This window comes from Trichomycterus rosablanca, chromosome 22 (assembly GCF_030014385.1).
Source record: "Trichomycterus rosablanca isolate fTriRos1 chromosome 22, fTriRos1.hap1, whole genome shotgun sequence".
Lineage (NCBI taxonomy): Eukaryota > Metazoa > Chordata > Actinopteri > Siluriformes > Trichomycteridae > Trichomycterus > Trichomycterus rosablanca.
In genome coordinates this window covers 7,727,589-7,745,854 of record NC_086009.1, presented here as the reverse complement: position 1 = coordinate 7,745,854, position 18,266 = coordinate 7,727,589, and the positions used below count along the sequence as shown (strand labels likewise).

The following is an 18,266-nucleotide window of genomic DNA, read 5'->3' as shown; positions in this document are numbered from 1 at the left end:
GTAATGCATTCTCTCCTGCACTTCTACAATTACACACACACACCTACACAACCACGTACACACAGCCAACATCCATGCAACTGTAATGCATTCTCTCCTGCACTTCTACAATTACACACACACACCTACACAACCACGTACACACAGCCAACATCCATGCAACTGTAATGCATTCTCTCCTGCACTTCTACAATTACACACACACACACCTACACAACCACGTCTACACACAACCAACATCCATGCAACTGTAATGCATTCTCTGTCCTGCACTTCTATAATTACACACACACACCTACACAATCACGTCTACACACAACCAACATCCATGCAACTGTAATGCATTCTCTCCTGCACTTCTACAATTACACACACACACACCTACACAACCACGTCTACACACAGCCAACATCCATGCAACTGTAATGCATTCTCTCCTGCACGTATACAATTACACACACACCTACACAACCACGTCTACACACAGCCAACATCCATGCAACTGTAATGCATTCTCTCCTGCACTTCTACAATTACACACACACACCTACACAACCACGTCTACACATAGCCAACATCCATGCAACTGTAATGCATTCTCTCCTGCACTTCTACAATTACACACACACACCTACACAACCACGTCTACACACAACCAACATCCATGCAACTGTAATGCATTCTCTCCTGCACTTCTACAATTACACACACACACACCTACACAACCACGTCTACACACAGCCAACATCCATGCAACTGTAATGCATTCTTTCCTGCACTTCTACAATTACACACACACACACCTACACAACCACGTCTACACACAACCAACATCCATGCAACTGTAATGCATTCTCTCGTGCACTTCTACAATTACACACACACACACACACCTACACAACCACGTCTACACACAACCAACATCCATGCAACTGTAATGCATTCTCTCCTGCACTTCTACAATTACACACACACACACACCTACACAACCACGTCTACACACAGCCAACATCCATGCAACTGTAATGCATTCTCTCCTGCACTTCTACAATTACACACACACACACACCTACACAACCACGTCTACACACAACCAACATCCATGCAACTGTAATGCATTCTCTCCTGCACTTCTACAATTACACACACACACACACCTACACAACCACGTCTACACACAGCCAACATCCATGCAACTGTAATGCATTCTCTCCTGCACTTCTACAATTACACACACACACACACCTACACAACCACATATACACACAACCAACATCCATGCAACTGTAATGCATTCTCTGTCCTGCACTTCTATAATTACACACACACACCTACACAACCACATATACACACAGCCAACATCCATGCAACTGTAATGCATTCTTTCCTGCACTTCTACAATTACACACACACCTACACAACCACGTACACACAGCCAACATCCATGCAACTGTAATGCATTCTCTGTCCTGCACTTCTATAATTACACACACACACCTACACAATCACGTCTACACACAGCCAACATCCATGCAACTGTAATGCATTCTTTCCTGCACTTCTACAATTACACACACACACACACACCTACACAACCACGTACACACAGCCAACATCCATGCAACTGTAATGCATTCTCTCCTGCACGTATACAATTACACACACACCTACACAACCACGTCTACACACAACCAACATCCATGCAACTGTAATGCATTCTCTCCTGCACTTCTACAATTACACACACACACCTACACAACCACGTCTACACACAGCCAACATCCATGCAACTGTAATGCATTCTTTCCTGCACTTCTACAATTACACACACACACACCTACACAACCACGTCTACACACAACCAACATCCATGCAACTGTAATGCATTCTCTCGTGCACTTCTACAATTACACACACACACACACACCTACACAACCACGTCTACACACAACCAACATCCATGCAACTGTAATGCATTCTCTCCTGCACTTCTACAATTACACACACACACACACCTACACAACCACGTCTACACACAGCCAACATCCATGCAACTGTAATGCATTCTCTCCTGCACTTCTACAATTACACACACACACACACCTACACAACCACGTCTACACACAACCAACATCCATGCAACTGTAATGCATTCTCTGTCCTGCACTTCTATAATTACACACACACACCTACACAACCACATATACACACAGCCAACATCCATGCAACTGTAATGCATTCTTTCCTGCACTTCTACAATTACACACACACCTACACAACCACGTACACACAGCCAACATCCATGCAACTGTAATGCATTCTCTGTCCTGCACTTCTATAATTACACACACACACCTACACAATCACGTCTACACACAGCCAACATCCATGCAACTGTAATGCATTCTTTCCTGCACTTCTACAATTACACACACACACACACACCTACACAACCACGTCTACACACAGCCAACATCCATGCAACTGTAATGCATTCTCTCCTGCACTTCTACAATTACACACACACCTACACAACCACGTCTACACACAACCAACATCCATGCAACTGTAATGCATTCTCTCCTGCACTTCTACAATTACACACACACACACCTACACAACCACGTCTACACACAGCCAACATCCATGCAACTGTAATGCATTCTCTCCTGCACTTCTACAATTACACACACACACCTACACAACCACGTCTACACACAGCCAACATCCATGCAACTGTAATGCATTCTCTCCTGCACTTCTACAATTACACACACACACCTACACAACCACGTCTACACACAGCCAACATCCATGCAACTGTAATGCATTCTCTCCTGCACTTCTACAATTACACACACACACCTACACAACCACGTCTACACACAACCAACATCCATGCAACTGTAATGCATTCTTTCCTGCACTTATACAATTACACACACACACCTACACAACCACGTCTACACACAGCCAACATCCATGCAACTGTAATGCATTCTCTCCTGCACTTCTACAATTACACACACACCTACACAACCACGTCTACACACAGCCAACATCCATGCAACTGTAATACATTCTTTCCTGCACTTTTACAATTACACACACACACACCTACACAACCACGTCTACACACAGCCAACATCCATGCAACTGTAATGCATTCTCTCCTGCACTTCTACAATTACACACACACACCTACACAACCACGTCTACACACAACCAACATCCATGCAACTGTAATGCATTCTCTCCTGCACTTCTACAATTACATACACACACACACCTACACAACCACGTCTACACACAGCCAACATCCATGCAACTGTAATGCATTCTCTCCTGCACTTCTACAATTACACACACACACACACACACCTACACAACCACGTCTACACACAGCCAACATCCATGCAACTGTAATGCATTCTCTCCTGCACTTCTACAATTACACACACACACACACCTACACAACCACATATACACACAACCAACATCCATGCAACTGTAATGCATTCTCTGTCCTGCACTTCTATAATTACACACACACACCTACACAACCACGTCTACACACAACCAACATCCATGCAACTGTAATGCATTCTCTCCTGCACTTCTACAATTACACACACACACACCTACACAACCACGTCTACACACAGCCAACATCCATGCAACTGTAATGCATTCTCTCCTGCACTTCTACAATTACACACACACACCTACACAACCACGTCTACACACAGCCAACATCCATGCAACTGTAATGCATTCTCTCCTGCACTTCTACAATTACACACACACACACACACCTACACAACCACGTCTACACACAGCCAACATCCATGCAACTGTAATGCATTCTCTCCTGCACTTCTACAATTACACACACACACACCTACACAACCACGTCTACACACAGCCAACATCCATGCAACTGTAATGCATTCTCTCCTGCACTTCTACAATTACACACACACACCTACACAACCACGTCTACACACAGCCAACATCCATGCAACTGTAATGCATTCTCTCCTGCACTTCTACAATTACACACACACACCTACACAACCACGTCTACACACAACCAACATCCATGCAACTGTAATGCATTCTCTCCTGCACTTCTACAATTACACACACACACACCTACACAACCACGTCTACACACAACCAACATCCATGCAACTGTAATGCATTCTCTCCTGCACTTCTACAATTACACACACACACCTACACAACCACGTCTACACACAACCAACATCCATGCAACTGTAATGCATTCTCTCCTGCACTTCTACAATTACATACACACACACACCTACACAACCACGTCTACACACAGCCAACATCCATGCAACTGTAATGCATTCTCTCCTGCACTTCTACAATTACACACACACACACACACCTACACAACCACGTCTACACACAGCCAACATCCATGCAACTGTAATGCATTCTCTCCTGCACTTCTACAATTACACACACCTACACAACCACATATACACACAACCAACATCCATGCAACTGTAATGCATTCTCTGTCCTGCACTTCTATAATTACACACACACACCTACACAACCACATATACACACAGCCAACATCCATGCAACTGTAATGCATTCTTTCCTGCACTTCTACAATTACACACACACCTACACAACCACGTACACACAGCCAACATCCATGCAACTGTAATGCATTCTCTGTCCTGCACTTCTATAATTACACACACACACCTACACAATCACGTCTACACACAGCCAACATCCATGCAACTGTAATGCATTCTTTCCTGCACTTCTACAATTACACACACACCTACACAACCACGTACACACAGCCAACATCCATGCAACTGTAATGCATTCTCTCCTGCACGTATACAATTACACACACACCTACACAACCACGTCTACACACAACCAACATCCATGCAACTGTAATGCATTCTTTCCTGCACTTCTACAATTACACACACACACACCTACACAACCACGTACACACAGCCAACATCCATGCAACTGTAATGCATTCTCTCCTGCACGTATACAATTACACACACACCTACACAACCACGTCTACACACAGCCAACATCCATGCAACTGTAATGCATTCTTTCCTGCACTTCTACAATTACACACACACACACACCTACACAACCACGTCTACACACAGCCAACATCCATGCAACTGTAACTGTAACTGTAACTGTAACTAAAACTAACGTTTCTGTCATGAATGTAACCAAAGTGTATAAAACATGATGTTAAAATCCTCAAATATAAATAAATCCACATTTACACATACACCCTCAGATGGCAATGTCACGAGTGCAACAACCTATTCTATTCTATTCTACTCTAATACATTTACACACACACACACCTACACAACTGCAGCTGCCTTTTTCCTGCCCTTCCACTTTCACACATACATCCTCAGATGACAACATTACAGTGCAATAACCTCCTCTTCTGCGATTATACATTTACACACGCACACGCACACACACACACACACAATCTTCACAACTGTAAGGCAAGGCAAAGTTTATTTATATAGCACCTTAAAACACAAACCTTGGTTGACCAAAGTGCTGTACAGGCTCAGTATACTATGTAACATACTGTAAAAACCATCAAGAATACACATAAATCTTACAATACCATGAAAAACATAATAAATTACATTCTTAAAACATAATACATATTAAAACTATTAATTACAGTCGCTCCACCTTTCAGCCAGTGTTAAACGCCAAAGTAAACACCAAGTGATTGTGCAGTCCTAATCTGGGAAGGCAAGTTACTAATGCAAAGGTTCGATCACCTCTGCTCTTGAGCTTAGACCTTGAGGTTTCCAAAAGCATTAGGTAGACAGACCTTGGGGCTTTCAGCAGAATACGAACTTGTAAAAGTTCTGCAATGTATGATGGTGCCATCCCATTTAAGGCCTTAAAAAACAGCAATAATACCTTAAAACTGAATTATTGAATCACGTTTTCTTTCCCCCAGTTAAAAGAAGGGCTGCTGCATTTTGCACCAGTTGCAACTGACGAAGGGATGATTGGTCTACGCCCACATACAAAGTTATAGTAGTCTTAAAGAGAAGATATAAAGCATGTATAACCCTTTCAACTGCAGCTGCCTTTTTTTTTGTTACTGCACTTCCACTTTTACAAATACATCCTCAGTTGGCATTGTTGGCACAAGTGTGACAGCCTCCTCTTCTGCACTTTTACAATTACACACACACATCCACATCTACACAACTGCAGATGTCATCTTTCCTGCACATCCACTTTCAGCCACGGTATCTTCTCCTGCACTTCCACTTTCACACATACACCCTCAGACAACAGTGAACAGTGCAAGAGAGGAGACCGGTACGGTCCCGGTATTATGGTGTGTGTATGTCTGAATAGTGGAAGTGCAGGAAGGGAGGTTGCAGCTATGTGGGTGTGAGTAGCTCAGTGGTTAAGGTACTGGACTAGTAAACAGAAGGTTCCCGGTTCAAGCCCCGCCACCACCAAGTTGCCACTGTTGGGTCCCTGAGCAAGGCCCTTAACCCACAATTTGCTCATTGTGTAAGTCGCTTTGGATAAAAATGTAAATGTAAATGTAAATGAGTATGTGTGAATTTGGAAGTGCAGGAGGAGTGGCACTTGCAAATGTGTGAAAGTGGAAGAGCTTTTGTTTGATGAACTGGAAACAGAAGTTATTGTGCCATTGGTAAGACTGCAGATATCAAAGCTTACAAATGCGTTTTGTTGCATGTAGCACTTTTAATTCTTTCTTCTTTTTAAAAATATAAAATATAAATACACACTCATCCTTGCAAGCTAGTTTGTAGATAAACTTGGGCCCTCTTGCATTAATGGGACCTTTATGATCTATACACAGATTTTCATTGATGTTTTAAAATAAGTTTGCATTTCTTCAAACGGTTCATAATCATAATATAACATGGCATGTTTTGCATTTTCTCCAGGCCATTCAAGAAGGACAGGTCCCTGCTGAGTCTGGTTCCTCTCAAGGTTTCTTCCTCTAGTTTTAAGGGAGTTTTCCCTTGCCATTGTCTCCCTCGGCTTGCTCAACAGGGTATTTTTGGTCTGTTGGTCCTGGATTCTGTGAAGTTGCTTTAAGACAATGCCCATTCCAAAAAGCGCTATACAAATAAATTTGACTTGACATTATTGGCACAGCTTTTTAGCTTCGATTTCTGAAACTGACTGACACTTTCGGTTCTAAAATGTGCTAATATTTGAATCTATTTGTTCATTTACTTGTGCAGGGTTTCCTGTGCATCTGGCTGTCACATAACCAGAATAGATCTACCTCTTGCCCCTGGAAGTAGCAGGGTGTTTATTAATTGCTGCTCCTTTTTTCGATACATTCGGTAGTTGTGGTATACAGCACTTGTTTTCATAATGCCTCTGGCTAAATGTTGTTTTGAATGTGTTCGATTTTGGCTTTAAAGTTAAGGTTTTCATCCGATTACTTTGTGATGAAGAGCATGGTTGTGCAAGCCACTCCCTTAGGGTGGCCAGCCGTCCGGCTTTAGGTCGGACAGTCCGGTTTTTCAGCTGCCAGTCCTTCGCCCATGCAACGCTAGGACGGACACTTAAAAATCCTCCTTTTGGAGTGAACTGGTTACATTTTTGATCAATATTATCTGTCATTGGCTCAGGTACATGTCAAAACAAATGCTTTGTATTTCATTGGTTTAACAGCCTCATTTGACTGCATATAGTGCTACATATCGTGGGCGGACCTTCTGCGATTGGCCAGTGATTGGGTGGTTGAATTTCGCCCGCTTGCTCTGTTTTGCATACACCTCTACTTGAGTCAATTAGTCAGCTCTCATGCTCAGGAACACTGTGAAAATACCAAAAAGAACTTAAATATCAAAAGTAGACAACATTTGGTGAGTAAAACAGTAATTTGTTATAGAATTCTTGCTTAAATTGGTCAAAAACTCTGTTATATGGGTTATGGTTTCATTCTGTGTGTTGCAGTATCATGTCCCCCTGTTCCTGGTATGACGCCCTCCTTTTGGGGGTGTAATGTCCTCCTTTTTGTGACTATGAATGTGGCCACCCTTCACTCCCTTGTCACATAAACCTTCCTGCAGGTCTTTTTACTACATGTGGTATGGCCTTTCTGGGCATTTCTTGCTGTTATTATGGAATTTAATGAATCTAAATTGAGCTGGCTTCTGGCGGCACCACTGGAAGGCAAATACTGGGATCAAACCTGCATGCTCCTGACAATAGAGCGAACACTTTAACCTCTTTCTATCTTACAGCCAGCCCTGCTGGCTCATGGGGGGAGCTCTCGAAATATTTATCGATACGCAACAATTGCTGCTGGTCCATACCGATGACGTTTATGGAAGTGTGTCCTCCCTCTAGCTATTGATAGACGTCTTTCGGTAATGTATTGGGATTTCTGTGGGCATGCATAAACTTTTATTGGATGGTTAAAGGCTAATGCTGTGTCACCCCTGAGCCAAAATCACATCTCTTGCTTGACTTAGCTGTGAGATCCTGGTGGGATTGATTTATCCATTAATGAACCTAGAGCCCTTTATGTGTTTGGGTTCTAAAATGACCACAGGAGGAGCAGATTTATATGGATTGCTGTAAATGCTTCAAACGCATGGGGTGCTATTAACAATATCCTTTATGAATAAACAGTGATACAACTGCTCATTCATTTGTATAATACCTGTAGCTGTTATTATAATCATGTTTTGACTCAGACAGTGCTACTGATTAAACCTAATGAATTGGACTCATCCAAAAAGTTTCTCTTCCTGTTTACACACAGGAGGTAAAACTTTATCAAGACTAAGAGGTCAAATTATAATTATTATGTTAAATTCTGAATGCAACAAGACATTTAATTACAAACGTGCATAGATGTTGATTTAGATGAGACCACCCAGTTTGCTTAACATCATCAGGCAGTTGGCTCTGTAATTTAAAAATAAAAGGGAAACACAATGACAGTTGATTCAGACAAAAATAAACCCACAGAAGTGCTGGTAAAACTAGAAATTACCCTGAATCCCTGTAGCAATATACCAGTGGTTCCCACATTCCCCACTCACCCGAATTTTGTTATACATTGTAATCCACACATAACAGTAACGTCTTAGTTAACAAAACAATTTCCCAGGCTTGAGTCCAATTGAGCATCTGTTGGACCACCTCGATCGTTATATTCAATCTATTGAATCCTCCCTCACGCACCCTCCAGCAGCTGTGGGTTGCACTGCAGTCAGCATTGCTCCATATACCTGCAGCACACTTGTCATGTCACATTATTAAGACCACTTCCTACTTTCGACGGCTATGGCAACGTCATGGTCTGGGGAATGTTTTCGTGGCATTCTCTGCGGCCATGCATCCCTGTGGCAGAAGGCACTCTCAACCGATTTGGGTAGAAATCCATCATTGCAGATCAAGTACACCCATACGTGCTGATTGTCTTTCCTGAAGCAGATTGGATCTTCTAGCAAGACAATGCGACACTGCTAGAAATGACATGGGTTGAAAGAGCATGACCAAGACTTCCAAGTACTACCCTGGACCCCTAATTTCCCAGGCTTGAACCCAATTGAGCATCTGTGGGACCACCTTGATCGTCGTGTTATATTGAATCTATTGAATCCTTCCTCACGCTCCCTCCAGCAGCTGTGGGTGGCACTACAGTCAGCATGGCTACAGTTACCTGTGACGACCTACCTGGACCTTATTGCGTCACTCCCAGCCCCGCACACGGCGGTTACTCTGGATGTAAGCCGGTGGTCATAATAATGTGACTCGACAGTGTATTAATCCAATCTGAACAGGGCTTAGGAACCAAAGCTGGATTGTAATTTCTGCTTTAAAAAACATAAATGTCAAAACGTAACTTCAAATTCACACAGAAAAGGTTGTTATCCTTCAGTAGAAATCTTTTTATTATGACTTTATCACTTTATAACATTTGGAATGGATGGGCGTTCCATAGTCTTACTTCTCCAACACAATTGGGAGGAACACAAACAGGAGAATACAATCAGGCTAACAGCAGCACAGAGAGAGACAAATGGCGCCATTAAGCCCACATTTCACTCTAGTCTAAGTTTTATTTTCTGAAGACTTTAGTGCTGTTGGGGTAAACTGCTACCATTAGACTCTACTGCTTTAACAATGTATACAAAATCAAACGTATTACATTTAGCAAACACACACACAAAGCAGTGCTGCTGGATTCCCTAACCATGCTCTGAATCCCTCTCACTGGTGGGAAATCCCCAGTCCATCTGTGAACACCTGTTGTGGAGCTCAGTCTAGACCAGCAGGTATGTGTGTGTGTGTCCAGCAAGTGTGTTTACTGAGGAAGCTGCAGCAGCGTGCCCTGGCCAGAGGGCAGATAGGTGACGTTGCGCGAGCGGCTGAGCTGGAAGGCGATGTCCTCGGCTGCCTCCAGTTTTCGCAGCTCCACTAACCCGTCTCCCGCCACGGCCAGAGAGTCGGCGATCAAAAGGGCGGCCTGGGAGTCACCGGCCGCCGAGATGATGGCTGCCTGCTTCTGCTGCTCCGCCTGCATGAAAACGAACACAGATATGTTAGGTTTTAATGATGCACCGCAACTCTGGGGTGTATTTTTCCTAAGTGTGAAGTGTCCCGATTTAGTGTAGCCAATTGTTCTTTCGCTGGTGAGGATCCCGATTGCATCAGAGGATTGCATCAGTCCTCGACCCCCTTTTTTTTTTTTTGCCGTGCCTTGGTGGATTCGCACATGAGGCTCCTCCACTTGTGCACAGGCACCTCGGGCTGCTAACCGAAGTCCTAAATTAGTCCGATCTTTTTCCACCCAGCAGACTTGATGACAAATTTTGTCTGCTGCAGGCACTGCCAATTGTGCCTGACCGGTGCCAGAGCTGAGATTCGAACCGGGAAATTCAGAATAGCCCACAGCCCCACCTAGACACCTTGCAAATATTTCTGCCGAATCATTACTTGACCAAGCCACTCATGTCTATGGCATTAGCCATGGTCACAAAGGTCTAAACATCTACCCGTTGAACCAAGGATACAAAAAAAAAAAAACACACAGTGAGTGGCACAACGGTCTAATGCTCTAGCACACCCTTGCAAAGCCTCAACAGAGCCATCAACCTGGCTGAGCATCCACATAAACACAGTTGGTCACGTCTGAGAGAGGGAAGGAAAAACAGGGTCTATTTCTGCTGCCTTTTTATCATTGGTAGGTGATAAGAAGCGGCGGCAGATTGCATATGTCTCAGAGAGAGCATGTGGTGATCCGGCTTTCCTTTTGGCTCTCAGAACGGGAGTTGTGCAACCGATTAGATTGGAAAATAAAAAAAGTGAAAACGTAATAATCTTCATCACCTTCTCGACAACGAATCTCGCTCTTTCAGCTTCCTGCTGGGCCACCTGCTTCATCTCCACAGCCTCTGTGAACTCTTTACCGAATGTCAGGTGTGTCTGAGGAGAAGGATGAAGAGTTAGCACTGCGATCGAAAAATGTCAGAGAAGATCAAGAGATAAGAAAAGGAAGAACGGTTACCAGGGAGACATCGTCGAGGATGAGGCCGAATGTGGATGCTCTCTCGTTTAGATCTTCACTGACCTGCCTTGAGACAAGCTCTCTCTGAGTGATCAGCTCTCCTGCATCAAATCTGGCCTGAACAAATATACATAGACCAACAGTTTTACTCCCAATGTCTCATTGATAGGAATATGCATGACATAGCTGTCTTGGGTTTTAAATAATTACAACACACTGTGTCTAAAAAATGACATGAAGACGCAGTGGTGCTACCAGCCTGGCCAGGCACTTAAAAGGCAATTTCACAAATAGACTTGTACTCATCCTGGCATCCTATTACAGCACCACACTCAAATTCAGTGAGCTCTTAGGTACTCTCAAGTACAATTTATTTCACAAATGGTTGAACCTTTAGAAATTGAACTAAGTTTAAATATAGTGACTCGAATGTTTCATTGTCACTTTGTAGTTCTACAATTACTGACTGTAGTCCATCTGTTTCTCTACATACCTTTTTAACCTGCTTTCACCCTGTTCTTCAATGGTCAGGACCCCCACAGGACCACTACAGAGCAGGTATTATTTACAGTGCCTTGCAAAAGTATTCAGCCCCCTTGAACTTTTCAACCTTTTGCCACATTTCAGGCTTCAAACATAACGATATGAAATTGTAATTTTTTGTGAAGAATCAACAACAAGTGGGACACAATCGTGAAGTGGAACGAAATTTATTGGATATTTTAAACTTTTTTTAGAAATAAAAAACTGAAAAGTGGGGCGTGCAATATTATTCAGCCCCCTTGCATTAATACTTTGTAGCGCCACCTTTTGCTGCGATTACAGCTGCAAGTCGCTTGGGGTATGTCTCTATCAGTTTTGCACATCGAGAGACAGAAATTTTTGCCCATTCTTCCTTGCAAAACAGCTCGAGCTCAGTGAGGTTGGATGGAGAGCGTTTGTGAACAGCAGTTTTCAGCTCTTTCCACAGATTCTCGATGGGATTCAGGTCTGGACTTTGACTTGGCCATTCTAACACCTGGATACGTTTATTTGTGAACCATTCCATTGTAGATTTTGCTTTATGTTTTGGATCATTGTCTTGTTGGAAGATAAATCTCCGTCCCAGTCTCAGGTCTTTTGCAGACTGCAACAGGTTTTCTTCCAGAATGGTCCTGTATTTGGCTCCATCCATCTTCCCATCAATTTTAACCATCTTCCCTGTCCCTGCTGAAGAAAAGCAGGCCCAAACCATGATGCTGCCACCACCATGTTTGACAGTGGGGATGGTGTGTTCAGGGTGATGAGCTGTGTTGCTTTTACGCCAAACATAACGTTTTGCATTGTGGCCAAAAAGTTCGATTTTGGTTTCATCTGACCAGAGCACCTTCTTCCACATGTTTGGTGTGTCTCCCAGGTGACTTTTTATAGATATCTTTGAGAAATGGCTTTCTTCTTGCCACTCTTCCATAAAGGCCAGATTTGTGCAGTGTACGACTGATTGTGTCCTATGGACAGAGTCTCCCACCTCAGCTGTAGATCTCTGCAGTTCATTCAGAGTGATCATGGGCCTCTTGGCTGCATCTCTGATCAGTCTTCTCCTTGTTTGAGCTGAAAGTTTAGAGGGACGGCCGGGTCTTGGTAGATTTGCAGTGGTCTGATACTCCTTCCATTTCAATATGATCGCTTGCACAGTGCTCCTTGAGATGTTTAAAGCTTGGAAAATCTTTCTGTATCCAAATCCGGCTTTAAACTTCTCCACAACAGTATCTCGGACCTGCCTGGTGTGTTCCTTGGTCTTCATGATGCTCTCTGCGCTTTAAACAGAACTCTGAGACTGTCACAGAGCAGGTGCATTTATACGGAGACTTGATTACACACAGGTGGATTCTATTTATCACCATCAGTCATTTAGGTCAACATTGGATCATTCAGAGATCCTCACTGAACTTCTGGAGTGAGTTTGCTGCACTGAAAGTAAAGGGGCTGAATAATATTGCACGCCCCACTTTTTAGTTTTTTATTTCTAAAAAAAGTTTAAAATATCCAATAAATTTCGTTCTACGTCACGATTGTGTCCCACTTGTTGTTGATTCTTCACAAAAAATTACAATTTCATATCGTTATGTTTGAAGCCTGAAATGTGGCAAAAGGTTGAAAAGTTCAAGGGGGCTGAATACTTTTGCAAGGCACTGTAGGTGGTGGATCATTCTCAGCACTGCAGTGACACTGACATGGTGGTGGTGTGTTAGTGAGTGTTGTGCTGGTATGAGTGGATCAGACTCAGCAGCGCTGCTGGAGTTTTTAAACACCGTGTCCACTCACTGTCCACTCTATTAGACACTCCTACCTAGTTGGTCCACCTTGTAGATGTAAAGTCAGAGACGATCCCTCATCTATTGCTGCTGTTTGAGTCGGTCATCTTCTAGACCTTCATCAGTGGTCACAGGACGCTGCACACAGGGCACTGTTGGCTGGATATATTTGTGGTAGGTGGACTATTCTCAGTCCAGCAGTGACAGTGATGTGCTTAAAAACTCCATCAGCGCTGCTGTGTCTTATCCACTCATACCAGCACAACACACACTAACACACCACCACCATGTCAGTGTCACTGCAGTGCTGAGAATGACCCACCACCCAAATAATACCTGCTCTGTAGTGGTCATATAAGAGTCCTGACCACTGAAGAACAGCATGAAAGGGGGCTAACAAAGCATGCAGAGAAACAGATGGACTACAGTCAGTAATTGTAGAACTACAAAGTGCTTCTATGTGGTAAGTGAAGCCGATAAATGGACAGTGAGTGTAGAAACAAGGAGGTGGTTTTAATGTTATGGCTGATTGGTGTATATCCTTATATAAACCCAATACTTACCACAACAGATTTCAGCACTTCAGTGGTGATGGAAGGAAGAACTCTTTCATCATAGTCCTCTCCAATGCTGGTGAAGATCCTTGGTAGTTGACCTGCTACCGGCCTGAACAATATTCTCAATGTGATGTTCACGTTCTGAAGATCTGACAAAAAAACAATTACACACTGAATAAGTACACACTGTGGCAATCGTTATATTAATATAATACATTACATTTAAAAACCCTTGAGAGGCCCGGACAACCTTGCAGGGTTAAACTCTCATAACACAACACTAAGTGACTCTTTACGCAAGTCATTGCCAGTCATCAGGTTCATGACAAAGCCAAACCCTAACCAACCATTAAATTTCAGTTTTAGGAAAGGCTAGAAGCAGTGTACAGACTGTTTGTGCTCTGGGTTAAAATGATGTCCAAGGCCATGATGAGACTCACTGGTCAAAATGACTCTTACCTTTGCTTCCAGTGACGACAGGGACGTTGCGTGGTCTGGACCTGCAGTCGAAGATGATTGGTTTCTGAACCCATGGAATCAGGAAATGTGTTCCTTCTCCAACCACAGCCTCCTGAACTCCTCTGAAGCGGTCAAAGATGACAGCCCTGTGACCAGCATCAACTGCAGGACAGAGACAGAGAGTACAGATACTACTTAGAACCGAAACCAAATACAATTCAAAACCAGTTGGTGTAAGGCAAGCATTCTTAATTCTTTGTGCTAAGATGGACATGGAAAAAATGCGCTAGCCCACTATTTAATACCAGTGGTATTATAAGAACTGAAGTAAATTTAAGTTAGACTGTATTACACTGTATTTCCAGAATATTACAGTGATCTGAAGTGCATATAAACCCTGATTCTTACCATTATAGAGGGCAGAGTTAACCACGCCTCCTCCGATCGCCAAGGCCAAACCTAACTTCCCGATTGACTCGAACAGCTTCGCCATGGTGTGTCAGGGGCCTAAAATTTAAAAGATTTGTATTAGATAAAGGTTAAATTACATTATGCAATAATTATAAAGCCAACTAGCCATTCCAGCTCACAACTAACAATGTGCCATTTATGCTTTATTATACAGGAATCTATTGGTGTTCATTAGATTACCCAGAAGGTCAAGGAAGGGTAACAGGTCAGTAATAAAAATAAATACCTCAGCAAACTGTCTCTTATTGTCTGACAGCTTTTGCTAAATTACTATATATGTGGGACAACATAGGCTGTGTATAGTGGTGGCCCTGGCCTGGTCGGGCAGTCTAAAGAGACAACTGACCATGATTGATGGTGCTGGTCAAGGTGCCTGCATGAGAGGTGGAGTAAAAACTTCAGTCTAAAGTTTTCCTTTAAGCATGTTACAGCCCCAGGACTGGATCACACAAGTAATACAAGTACACACATTTGTAAGGGCTACATCTGTCATGGCAATTTTGGGATGTTAATGATTTATCAACACCTGAGACTGGATGAGAGGAGCACATACCTTTGTCCAAAAGGTCATTTTTCTAAATATGCTAAATTTAGAATATATGTACAGCACTGTATACAAAAACATTCATTTATGATCTATTTCTAATAATTAAAGCTATTGCAAGCTATTGTCTTTTAATTTGTATATCATGACTGACCACAGCTAGTGACTTTTTTTTGTTCCCGTTTAAATAGGGATAGTTTGACTGCACCTAATAAAAATGACACAAAACCATTGACTCGTGCCAAGGTCAGAAGAAAACCTAAATTGTTAACCGACAATACGAATAAATTGTTGTTTGTTTGTTAGGATTTTAAGGTCATGGTTTACACTTTGGTTACATTCATGACAGGAACGGTAGTTACTCATTACACAAGATTCATCAGTTCACAAGGTTATATCGAACACAGTCCTGGACAATTTAGTATCTCCAATTTACCTCACTTGCATGTCTTTGGACTGTGGGAGGAAACCAGAGCACCCGCAGGAAACCCACGCGGACTCTACATGCAAGGAGAACATGTAAACTCCACACAGAAAGGACCCGGACCGCCCCACCTGGGGATCGAACCCAGGACCTTCTTGCTGTGAGGCGACAGTGCTACCCACTTATCCACCGTGCCACCCTAAATTGTCTGTGTAAATTCAGGAACATGAATGACACTGTGCACAGTCAAGCAAGCTATAAGTCATCATTTGCTTATAGACTGCTGTATATAAAAAACACCCCTACTCTGTTTTCTCCCTCTCTGTCCACATGATCAGAACGCTTAATGGTACCTTAATGGTTAAACAGCATCACCTATGCCAATGATGATGCAACACTTGCTTGATCATGGATAATGTCATTCATACTTTGGAGCAAACATGTTTGGGTGGACGAATAAAAACAGGTCTGTCTTGAATAAATAAGAGGCTGCTAATCATAAGATGACTATTCTTCCTGACCTTGGCAATAGGCAACTGTCTATTGTATTGTATTTGTATGAGGTGCAGTCAGACTAACCTTAATTATATGGGCAGAGAGATTATGAGCTCAAGTGAATAATAATATTGACTTAATAATAATAAGGAATTAAGAGGTCTTACCACAAAGATAAATAACATTAAAGAACGTACCACACCACCAAATCAGTAATATCAGTTTCTGTATGTATATTTTGGATAAATAAATATGCATCTTCCATGACACATGTCAAGGTCCCAGTGCATGTCAAGGTTTGACTTTACCTGGATGTGACATCCAGAGTGTTAAGTACCTTAACATTGGTACCTTCAGTACCACTATATCAGATCACACATTAGAAACAGTCTTCTATTAAGAAAACTATTCTAAATATATAATAATAATAATGTGGATGAATATGATTATGCTTAAACTGACTGCAAATAGAACTTGGTGGATAAACGTGAGCACTATTAAAAGGCCTCCTGCCCGGCATTAAGCCTTAACATACATTAATTTCTGTCAAAGAAATAAATCGAGGCTACAAAACAATAACTACAGTTTAATCGATTCATTATAAAAATAATTGCATTTCTTAATAGCACTTAAAGCTGTAACTAATCTTACTCTAGATAGCATGTTAGCTACATCTAGCTATAGCTTTTGCAACCAATAGGCAATCGCACTTCTGCGCCATCAGCTCAAAAGACTAAGCTGACATAAAACGACACAAAAGTTTGATCATTAATCAAATATGCAGCATATCATGTAAACACGCTAGTAATTACTGTTGTTCAAAAGACACAAATGTGTGAACATGAACGTAGCATGAGCACTCACCCAAGATCTGTCGGTTCACTGTGACCTCCACAAGAGCCTGCGCATCAAACACATGAGCACGCTTGCTCCCTACGCATGCGCAACAAAATCAAAAACGCATACCCTGATTGGCCAACGCTCAATCAGGCTTCTGAGTGTCGAGGTGGTTTATTGGTTCAAAGGGGGGAAAAGCGTGTCGAGTTCCAAATGTCATGCTACATCCTGCGCCAGCACTGTAGCGTACATAGAGTTGAAGTTCAAAGCGACATGTTGTCATGGAGTTCTTTAAATTGTTGCAATTTTGGTAACTTTTCATTTTATTTACTAAATGATAGCAACAAATATGTTTTTTGTAAAACACTGAGACTCCGCTCTTGAGTTTGAGTTTGATCCAACCAAGACGGTTGTGCCACCGAATAAAGATATTAAGCTGTGCCTGAGGGAGGTGCAGGAGGGAAGGTCTCAATTTAGTGGTTCATAATTTTGAAAAGGTGTGAGAGAAAAAATTGTACTAAAAATTCTTGAACTAAAACAAGCGAGGAATTTCATTAGTTGAGAAAACTTATAAGCAGTAAAAATT

The 18,266-nt window shown here is 42.4% G+C and overlaps 1 protein-coding gene across 1 annotated transcript; it reads right to left on the bottom strand.

Moving 5' to 3' along the window:
* Positions 1-9,956: 9,956 nt before the first annotated feature.
* phb (prohibitin) lies at positions 9,957-17,779 on the bottom strand. Its single transcript, XM_063018877.1, has 7 exons — positions 17,708-17,779; positions 15,318-15,416; positions 14,910-15,071; positions 14,457-14,599; positions 11,600-11,716; positions 11,422-11,517; positions 9,957-10,609 (listed from the first exon to the last, which is right to left on the bottom strand). The coding sequence occupies exons 2-7, from the start codon at positions 15,400-15,402 to the stop codon at positions 10,397-10,399; spliced, it is 816 nt and encodes a 271-aa protein (XP_062874947.1). The 5' UTR covers positions 15,403-15,416; positions 17,708-17,779; the 3' UTR covers positions 9,957-10,396.
* Positions 17,780-18,266: the final 487 nt, after the last annotated feature.

Bases quoted from the DNA above. Each gene is read 5' to 3' on its own strand.
- phb (XM_063018877.1), bottom strand. From the start codon at position 15,402: ATGGCGAAGCTGTTCGAGTCAATCGGGAAGTTAGGTTTGGCCTTGGCG. The intron at 14,600-14,909 runs GTAAGAGTCATT...TTTTTTTGTCAG, and splicing joins TGTCGTCACTGGAAGCAAAG to ATCTTCAGAACGTGAACATC. The intron at 10,610-11,421 runs GTGATGAAGATT...GTTTTCATGCAG, and splicing joins CGAGATTCGTTGTCGAGAAG to GCGGAGCAGCAGAAGCAGGC.